Source organism: Mandrillus leucophaeus, unplaced genomic scaffold (assembly GCF_000951045.1).
Source record: "Mandrillus leucophaeus isolate KB7577 unplaced genomic scaffold, Mleu.le_1.0 Scaffold1047, whole genome shotgun sequence".
Taxonomy (NCBI): domain Eukaryota; kingdom Metazoa; phylum Chordata; class Mammalia; order Primates; family Cercopithecidae; genus Mandrillus; species Mandrillus leucophaeus.
Window position 1 is genome coordinate 237063 of NW_012098621.1, and position 10638 is coordinate 247700.

The 10638-nt window shown below is 38.9% G+C and overlaps 1 protein-coding gene across 1 annotated transcript in view; it reads right to left on the reverse strand.

Annotated features, from left to right (window-relative positions):
* The window catches only part of CEP85L (centrosomal protein 85kDa-like), a 217006-nt gene that overhangs the window by 203663 nt on the left and 2705 nt on the right, over window positions 1-10638 (reverse strand). The window contains exon 2 of the mRNA XM_011980625.1: window positions 1147-1255. Within this exon, the coding sequence (XP_011836015.1) occupies window positions 1147-1228 (82 nt within the window). The 5' untranslated portion in view covers window positions 1229-1255. The remainder of the gene's footprint in view (window positions 1-1146; window positions 1256-10638) is intronic.

A 10638-nucleotide genomic window follows, 5' to 3' on the forward strand; every position in this document is an offset into this window, starting at 1 on the left:
CCCCGGCTGAGCCCAGGCTCAAAGGCTCCAGGCGAAGTTGCAGCTGCGGGTTCTCTCCGCCCCCACCGCCGGCTGAGCCAGAACCGGGGCTGGGGCCGCGAGGGGGCGGGGCCTCAGGCGATGACTTCAGGCGTGCGCTGCGCGGCGCAGGGCGGGGACTGCGGCGGGCGGGTCGGTGGGCTCCCCCGACTCCGCTTCTCCTCCTTGGCGGCGACTGGGCTGTCCCGCCCTCCCGCCGCATCCCTCCGTCTCCATCCTCCCGCCCTGCGAGTTGAGTACAGGGCAGCGACTTGGCCTATTTTGCGATACTCTCCCCTCCCTTGGGTAATCCCTCACGCCCTCCCTCCTGGCACCTCTGTAAAGACACGTGGAAGACCTGCCCCTGGCGTCACCACAGCTCGAGATGAAGGGGCCAAGCCAGGGCGCGGCTGAGGGGGCTTCCAGCCTCTCTTGGAATTAGGATTGGGATTTAAATCCTCATCTGTATTCCTTCGTTTATAGATCACTTTAGGGGCAGAAAAGGGGTGGTTTTCCTTTACTAATGGGGGCGTGGGGGCAACACAGGCACCAGAATATAACACAGGGATGTGCACGGGAAAAGGCCCGGAGGTAATTAGGACCCTAGGGGGAGAGGGGTCGTCATTGTAATCGCACAACGTTTCAGATTAGCAACCAGAAAGTAAAAATGGCACCAAAGTCTGTAAAGGGAGTCCTTTCCTCTTTGCCCCCTACTGGTTCACGTTCTTCCTCTTCTTGGCCGGTTTCCACCCTTCACCTGAACCCTTAGTGCAGAAGGAGACGTCCTAAGGAAGAGCGAAAAGGGACAGCATCGTTTTATTTTTAAATCTTACTTCTCACTGGCAATATGGTGATGCTTCCAACGTTTAGTTACAAACTAGTTCGTGTAATAAATTCTGGGCCAGCACTGTGGTGGGAGGCGGGCTCTGCAGTAGGCCCATCACTCAGAGGTAAACCAGAACGCAGGTCACTTAACCAGAGAGGCTTTGAGTTCCGCTTTTCCTGTTCTGGAATCTTGCTAACAAAGGCCCCATATTTGCATTTTTCCTTAAAGACACTTTAATTGGGAAATACTACTTAAAATTCTTGGAAGTTAAATCACATTTGGGTGTGTGTTCTATAACTTACCACATCCGTGTTGTAATTTATCTGATTGGAGTTTTACATTTAGTCTCCCTGTGGTAGACTTCCAATTATTTCTCCAAATCATGTAATGTTGGTCAAGGGTCAGCTGTTTCTGATGATAAAAAGATACAGAAACATGAAAGACGAGTGTGATTGGTTCCTTTTTCTGATTTAAATGTGCATTAGCTTTTTTATCTAACACTTCAGGGGGTAGATTTTTTAAGTCCCAAAAAGAAAATTAGCAGAAGCTATATAGCACTATGTAAAGTATACATTTTTTTTTTCATGCTTTGTAGTTACCACAGTCTCAGGAGCAGAATTTTTGAAATTCATTTGTGATGCAGTTCTAGGAAGTGTATAAAATATTACAGAAATATCTTGGCTTTTGCGAGTTTAAAATACAATTATTATTTCAAAACTGCCAATTTCCTAACTCTAAACAGTATTTAAAGAAAATCATTTACTCAGGTTTTCTACATCTTTTTATCAATATAAAGGGCACGCTACTGCACAAAGAAAGTACATTCGAAGGTGAAAGAATCTAAAATATTTCAATATCTATTACAGAGTAAAAGCAAACCGTAAAAACAAGTTGCTCTTTTGGCACTTGGCATCAAAGATAAAATTTTTGTGTCCCTAGTAATTAAACTTGGGAGGATAGAGGGCTAATGCAATTAAAATTAATTGAAATACTAAGTGGGAATATTATGTAAAGTAACTATCTATTTCTTTTAATCATATGAATTCTGAGTATATACTGAACTAATGCTTCCCCCACATCCATGATACATGGATGATATGTACATGGGATGATACAGCCATGGTTTTCAGAATGATTAAAATTTATCATAACACAAGTTGGAGAACCTAAGGACCACCTAACCATTACTAAACCCCATGTGGTAAACTGCCTATTTTTGTTTTGTTGTGACAGTGTGTTAGGACTACAAGGAGAATTTTACAAGCAAAGACATTTGTCATTGAACCTCAATAAACCTCAGTCTTGGCAGTTGTTCTACTGTGCAGAGATAATATAAGTAATGAAAATAGTGACTCTGGCCGGGCGCGGTAGCTCAAGCCTGTAATCCCAGCACTATGGGAGGCCGAGACGGGCAGATCACGAGGTCAGGAGATCGAGACCATCCTGGTCAACACGGTGAAACCCCGTCTCTACTACAAAACACAAAAAACTAGCCGGGCGAGGTGGCAGGCGGCTGTAGTCCCAGCTATTGGGGAGGCTGAGGCAGGAGAATGGCGTAAACCCGGGAGGCGGAGCTTGCAGTGAGCTCAGATCCGGCCACTGCACTCCAGCCGGGGCGACAGAGCGAGACTCCGTCTCATAAATAAATAAATAAATAAATAAATAAATAATAATAAAGAAAATAGTGACGCTGTGTGTGTGTGTATAAGTATCATTGCTCAGATGAAATTAGGATATTTAATGTTTTGGGAGGGGACTTTTAAAGAATATAAACTGGATCACAAAAGAAGAAAATAGTACTAAAAATGCCGTATTAAATACTAAACTATATTAAACTATTTGTTTGAAATGTTTCATTTCAGAAAAAGACATTATTGAAAAGTGAAAAATAAATGTTGCATTTATAATTCTTAAATTTGTATATAAATCTTTGAACTGATTATCTTACTATGATTATCTTACTATCTTATGTGAGCTATCTTATATGTGTTTTTCTGATTCAAATTTGTCAGATTGTGCAAACATCAACTACAGAACTGAAGAGGGATATGACAATGGATAAAAGTGATATTTTAAAATTAGAAGAGGTAGGCACAGTCACTCATGCCTGTAATCCAGTGCTTTGGGAGACCAAGGCGGGAGAATCCCTTAAGCCCAGGAGTTGGAGGCTGTAGTGAGCTATGATTGTGCCACCACACTCAAGCCTGGGTGACAGAGCAAAATCCTGTCTCTAAAAAATAAATAAAATTAGAAGGAAACCCCATGCCTAATATGAGGTAAGCTCAAGAGAACTTTATATTTACAAAAATACGAAATATATGAAATAGCAAAAGAACCAAACAATGTGTAGGAAAAGTAAACCAACCAATAACAATTGAAGTAGTTCCTAAAGAACTATTGCTACTACATAGAAAAAGATTTATGAATGAATTCTAAAAGATTCCAAGGACTAGATAATTCTTATATATCAAGTGTGTATCAAGGACCATGCTATACAACTTCTTCCAGATCACAAAGGTGACAAGTTATCCAATTTTTTATGGATTGTTGTAATCCCAAAAATCATGTATAATTAAAAACAAAACAACAACAACAACAACAAAAAAAAACACTCTTTCTTTTGAAGATGGATTTGAATATCTTAATTGGATCCCTGGCAGGTAGAATTCAAATAGGTGAATGGAAAACAAATAGGTTACTTAACCTGTCTGTGCCTCAATTCCCTTACCTGCAAATTGGGGATGATAATAACTACCTCACAGGATTGCTGTGGGGTTTAAACGTGTTAATCTTTGTAAAATAGTTAGAACAGTGTGTGTGTACATCCTATATTGGTAATAGAGACAAACATACAATTTAGAAATGTAACTGTGTTATAGCTCACCAAGAAAAAATAACATTCATTGGTATAGGCCAGGTCAGTTGTATATGGTAATTTATATACATGTATCAGAATAAAATAGTGACTGGTGTCTTTTCCTGGCCCTTTGGGGTTACTAATTAGTCCAGGAATTATGGTGAAATAGTACACTCTTGACAAATATTTACCAAATTTTTGGGAGCCAGGTTCATAGAAGCCTTCATTCTAGGCTGTGATTTCCTGCCCAGTGCTACCAAAATAAAGGAAGGAAAATTAGGGAGAGGTAGCTAGGTGGTATGGTGAGGCCAAGAGGACAAGGGCACTCATCTTAAGTCCCTGATTCCTGGGAGGTACAGAAAATGAATCTCACCTGTACCTTTGACTCCAGAGTTGGGTTGCAATAACCAATAAGAAAGAAGGTATGATATGAACCACTGAAGCAGTCCTTGGGATAGGAAGTGGGTGTGGGAGGGATAGAATTCCGCCAACAGATAAAGTCTTCCAAAGGACCATCAATGCTTTCAGGAACTGCTTACGACTGACATCTTTGTCGATGGAACTTATGGTAACCACCTGGTCATCCTGAGCCTAGGAAAAGAAACAAGATCATTTATAGTGAAATGGGACAGCAACCTGGACAGTGCGTGAGGATACAAAGTCTTCCTTGCCTGCCTTCGTGCTTTTTCAGACACTGGACAGTAAGTAGAAGGAAGTGTGGATTCAAGAAAGCAGATCATGCCTTCACACACAAACCCACACACAGCCTCCTATCTGACCTGCCCTGGTGGAGAAGAGGACTGTTGAAAGCTGAAAATGTTCAAAATGTTAGGGAATTGGATTGAGATGTACTTAGTGGAAAAGGGGATTTTCAACAGCGTACAGTTGGCAGTGTTATTGGGAGAGAAAAAAATTTGAGTATATACTTCCAGTGATTTGAGACTTCTCACTAAACCAGTTACCTATTTTATGTTAAGTAGTTAGTAATACCTCCATTTTACAGATGGGGAAAAAAGACCAAAGAGAAGTTAGGGAAGGTCACACCAGAAGTAAAGAGCTAGAATTCAAATCTGATACATGTAACTCCAAAGCCCATGCCTTTTCCACCATGCTCTTCAACATGCTGTGAAATAAAAACTGGAAGTTTTTTTTTCAGATGCCATATGAGAAGGAAATACCTAACTATAGGATTTCTGTATAGTGTTTAGGGTTCAGCTAAGACTGGAAACCATGTGACATTAATCTGCGGTGGTGTATGGTTTTCTTTAGCTGTAACCAGCAGTTTGAGTGTAGGAAGAAAGAAGGCAGATAGATAAATAGGGTTTTGCAGTGTGGGCACTCAAATGGGAAAAAGGGGCAAAGAATGTAAGGATACTGGTGAAAGAATAGATGAAGTGATGGGAAACTGGGTGTAGCCTATCTGGAAAAAGCAGTTAAGACAAAGCTGCAATGTGGAGAGAAGGTCATGGGAATAAAGGAGTGGAACTTTTGCAATTGAAAAGCAAATATAACGAGAGTAAGGGAGTAAAAGTTGGAAAGATATGATGTTAGGGTGGGAGAGGAGGGTGCTGAAGTTTAAGATTGGAGAGATGAGACAGTGGAGGAATTGATCTGTGAGGTGACCTTGGAGTGTGTCTCTCTGATCTCCCTTCAAGAAAGACCTTGATATTCAGCCACGAGGAATGTACTTAGCTGACAGCCTCCAACTTTTAGCACCTGCAGGACCTGCCTCAGCCTTTTTATTTAATTTTTTATTTTTTATTGATACATAATAGAGGTACATATTTTGGGCATATATGTGATAATTTAATACATCCATATAATTTGTAAAGATCAAATCAGTGTTATTGGGATGTCCATCATCTTAAAAATTTTCTTTTCTTTAGGCTAGAAACATTCAAATTATTTTCTTCTAGCTATTTTAAAATATAACAATAGATTATTGTAAACCACAGTCGCCCTACTCCATGCTTTTCCCAGATATCCCCAGCCAGTGACAAATCTCAGCCAAGATAATGGGGCCTGACCATTCTTTCCAATGCAGAGCCCTTCTAATCATCAGTCCTTGTTCTCTAGCTTGCTATTGGGTTGACTGGGAACTTGTCAGATATGCATTGTAGTCTGAGCCTTTCCTTTCCAGTCCTGCTTCCTGTGCCTTTCATCTTTCACGGGTGTTACCTTCCAATAAGCCTCTTACACCCCTAGTTCCATTTTAGCATCGCTTTCCAGAAAAGCCAACTGACACATTCTGTGAGGAAGATGAAGATTGGTGGTTTTGTTTTAAATAGGAAAACAGGAGGTCTACAGAGCATGATGAAAATGTTTCCCAGAGAGGACTGTATACTAAGGATGAGTTACCAGGAAGGCAGCATATAGCAGCATAGACTAAGACTACACAAGAGTATAGATGTCTTATGTTTTGAACAGCAGAGAAAGGTGGAATTGAGAGAACGGGGCCAGGCACAGTGGCTCACGCCTGTAATCTCAGCACTTTGGGAGGCTGAGGCGGGCAGAACACTTGAAGTCAGGAGTTCCAAATCAGCATGGCCAACATGGTGAAACCCCCTCTCTACTAAAAAAATACAAAAATTAGCTGGGCATTGTGGCACATGCCTGTAGTCTCTGCTACTCTGGAGGCTGAGGCATGAGAATTGCTTGAACCCAGGAGGCAAAGGTTGCAGCCAAGATGGCACCACTGCACTCCAGCCTGAGCGACAGTGCAAGACCCAGTCTCCAAAACAGAAAGAAAGACAGACATGACAGGTTCAAGTGGACTCAGAATACCACTTGGGCACATGGAACTCTGGAGGAGAAGGTCCTCAATGCTTCTGACTGGCCTGGACCAGGAAGCTACCGACCCCCAGTTAGGAAAGTTTGCCACTATTCAGAGTACTTCCAGGAGCACATTACAAACTTGTGAAATTTACTGAGTTAATTTATGTCAATAGGAGTTTAATTCATTAATTAAGAATAATTAATTAGTTACAACTTCACTACTCAAATAATTTTAAATCATTAAGACAGTTTTCATAGTAGCTTCCTTACTTCTAGGTAGTAGAAGAGAATTCAATTCAATATACTCTGTTTCCGTTGGTAAGGTTTTTTTATTCCAAAGAATTTTCAGCGTATTGCTTACCCAGTGGAAGAATGTAGGGATCTCTGGAACTGTAAATAGAGTTAACATCACTTAAACAATCCCTAGAGGAATCTCAGCTAATTTAAGGAGTGGACCTTTTTGCTAAGATTTCAGTGGAGCTCTGGAATTTTAACAAGTTATTATAATAAATTCAGAAAAACAGACAAGTCTAACTACAATTTTCAGGTTTATGGGAGAACCGATTTCTTTATGGTTTTTTTTTTTTCGGGTCATAAAAATAATACATATAAAAAACAAAAAGATGATTTAGAAATATCATTATTCATCTGGCAATTATTTGTTGAGTACCAAAGTAGGGCAGAAAAATTAAAACCAGACACAAGTGTGAAGGATTGGTTACTTCACTATAACACTTGAAGCTTTTTAATTTTCTCTTGTGTAAACAATATAAAATAGCTATAGGGTGAGGCTTCTTTGTTCCTTTGTTTTTAACACAATGGAGTTACTTTGTACTGCGGTCCTTACAATCTCTCATGTATGGGTCACTCTTAATTATTTTATTTTGTTCAACAGTGTACTGATTGCAGAAGTCTCTTAGCCTGACATAAATTCAAGTTGTAAAATCTAGAACCTGTATTTTTAAAAATAAATAAACTTTTAAAAGACCACTTGAAAACGGAGTTCAATAATTATGAAATTATTATTGTAAATATATGTTAAATATAAAAGCGGATAAAACAACATTTAAATCAGTATATTTAATCAGTGTTACAAGGAAATTAATAAATATTTTAAGTTGACATTTAACTATTTTGCTTATATCTCAAAAGTTTAACATATCAGGTTGTCCCAAATATACTTTTGAAAATATGCGTTAGAAAAAAGGGAAAATCATATTATATTTGGACACATCTAGACTAAATTAAAATTGGTCCTTTTTTCCTCTACTTAGAGGCATAAACAAGGTATTTCTTAAACAGCCCTAATATTTTGTAGTGTTATTTTGGGGAATCTATTTTTAACATACTACCTAAAACTGAATTCAGAAAAAAATCTTACAGACTTTTTTTTACAAGCAAGACTTAAAAGTTTTTAAAAAGCTAGCAGAATAACCAATCTCTACTTTCATCATAGTAATTAACACTAGTTTTTTAATATTCTATGCACCTTAAATCACCAATTACTAAAATGAAAACACAAAGAACCACCTGAATATCAAATACATGCGTTATTACAAGTGCTTACAGAGAACATGAGATGAATTGCTGATGAACAAAGCATCTAAAATTAACTTATACTCCTCATGCATATGCTGTGGATGATGACAAAAGAAATTCTGAAAAGATATATATATATATATATAAAAGATACATGAATCTATATCCTCTAATTGAGATATTATACAAATCTTTATAATAATTAGTCTTTATATTAATTAATTAGGTACTTTTTTCCATTACAGTAATCTCCTAATGAAGTTATGGAGCAAACTTTAGCCTTAGCAAAGTTGGGCAAGTTATTTATACTGTGAAAGATAGCTGAAGGATAACTGTTTTCAACTGAGACCAGAAGACATAGTAGTTAGCATTTATTTTCATAATCTTAAAAAGGCATAAAATGTCGGTAGGAGGCAGTAGTTATAGTGACACTAAGGGAGGTGGTAGATTGGGAGCATTTGATCGGCACTCCGGGAGAATAGAGAGAAAAGGCAGTATCAAGAGAATTCATCACTACAGTTGCCTGGATGCTGTTGCCTTCTTTGCTCACCCTTGAAGGTCAGTCTGGTTCTGGCCCAGGCCCAAGATCTAAGTTTCAGATCATGGCAGGCTTAGGAGAACAGTGCAGACTGGAACATCTAATCCCACCCCAGCTTGCCCTAAGATGGCCCCTGAATTTGTTCAGCTCCTGGGCCTGCTGCCGTCCTAACTTGCCTGAAACTGTTTTCCAGAAAATTAGAGCAGAAATGAGCAATGCCACGTTAGCTTCAGTTTTGATTTTGGGTGTTACCACATAATTTTTTTAAAAAAAGAATTTTCATCTTCCCCGCATACCAACTTTTAGAACAGACGGCTTAAAATGTCTTAGAGGAAATGAGTTGTAATCAGCAGATGAGAGTGTGTCTCCATGTTTTCGTGACACAGGTAGCTATCACACCTTAAGTACCTACCTGCTACATGTGAACTGGCACCAGGCGTTATAGTTTTTCTGTTGCATTTTCATCCAGAGGGTTATGATGGGCTTCGTTAAAATGATTTGGTACACATGTGGGCATTTGCCCGCAAGTATTACCTCTGTGAAGAGGTAAACTTTATAGGCTTCAAGGTGGCTTTCTGCTGAGGTGGCTGCCAGCCTCCCTGGAGAAGGTGTCAGCTGAAGACGTCAAGTAAGAGCCACAGTGAAGCTCATATGCCTTGACCTCTTTTCAGATCCTGGCAAAAGGCCAGCTGAGGAGTACTGCTGCAGTCAGGAGCTCGGGGAGTTGGCGGATTGCCCAGATAACGGGCCGTACTGTCATTTACAACGCAATGGCTTTTATAGATTTCTAGTAACCCATACTCCTACTTATTTGAACCCTATGATTTCTGGGAGAAAAAGCCAGATAACTTTCCCATTGGAATAAAACCAAAACAAACACTGTAATGAGGTTCACAGGATCTATATTGAACGTCTTTTCAAAGTATTTCGTACTTATTTCAGTCAATATCCTTTGCATGATCGTGTGTCCATAACGCACATGCCTCAGGAGTCTTAAGATGCTCCTTGTTCCTCTAGACACCTTTGAGGATACCCTCATTCCAACATGCCTAGAGTCGTGTAATGTCTGTAATTGCCTCATTAACTCCCACCCTGAGTTCTCTGAATCTGGTTTTCTCAAATATGATAAGGAGACTGTCACTTAATGTGAGAGGTGTCAGAATTGTCTTTTTTTCTTTTTTTTTTTTTTGAGACGCAGTCTCGCACTGTCACCCCGACTGGAGTACAATGGCGTGATCTCAGCTCACTGCAACCTTGGCCTCCTGGGTTCAAGCAATTCTCCTGCTTCAGCCTCCCCAGTAGCTGGGATTACAAGCGTCCGCCACCATGCCCAGGTAATTTTTTGTATTTTTAGTAGAGATAGGGTTTCACTATGTTGGCCAGGCTGGTCTCGAACTCCTGACCTCATTATCTGCCCACCTTGGCCTCCCAAAGTGCTGGGATTACAGGTATGAGCCACCGCGCCCGGCCAAGGTGTCAGAATTTTCAAAGGAAAAATGTAATATTGATAAACTGAGTAAAATATGATTACCATATAATGTCATCTTAAGATGTTCTTGTAGCTTAAAACTTGTATAAACAAAATTGGTATTTATACATGTGTCCTGTTAATGCACACGAGAGTAGATTGGAACCTATATCCAGAGTATTTTTTCTTGTGCCTTGAAAAATCAACTTAAAAATAAGGTATTTCAAAATTTGGTTTCTAAATACATTTCAATAAAGTTTGTTATTATTCTTTTTCTTTTAAAATTACATTTTTATAAATAATAAAATTTTAATTGTACTCCAGGTAACTATTAATAAATATCCAGAATCCTTAAGGTTTATTTTAATTAAAATGTTTAGGTCTAATGCATTAGTAAATTGAAATCTGGATATAGGAATTGCCTAAGATCTTTACTTTGTTTTACAAAACAATAAAAAAAAAAGTAATACCAACTCTATAACATCTAAATCTCTAATAATGTATATGTAATATATTATTAGTGGTAATGTTATTTTTTGAGTTTAAGAGTATATTTAGTTTTATAGAACAATAAAATATTTTTGTATAGAATATTCAGGGAAAAAATAGAGAAGGAA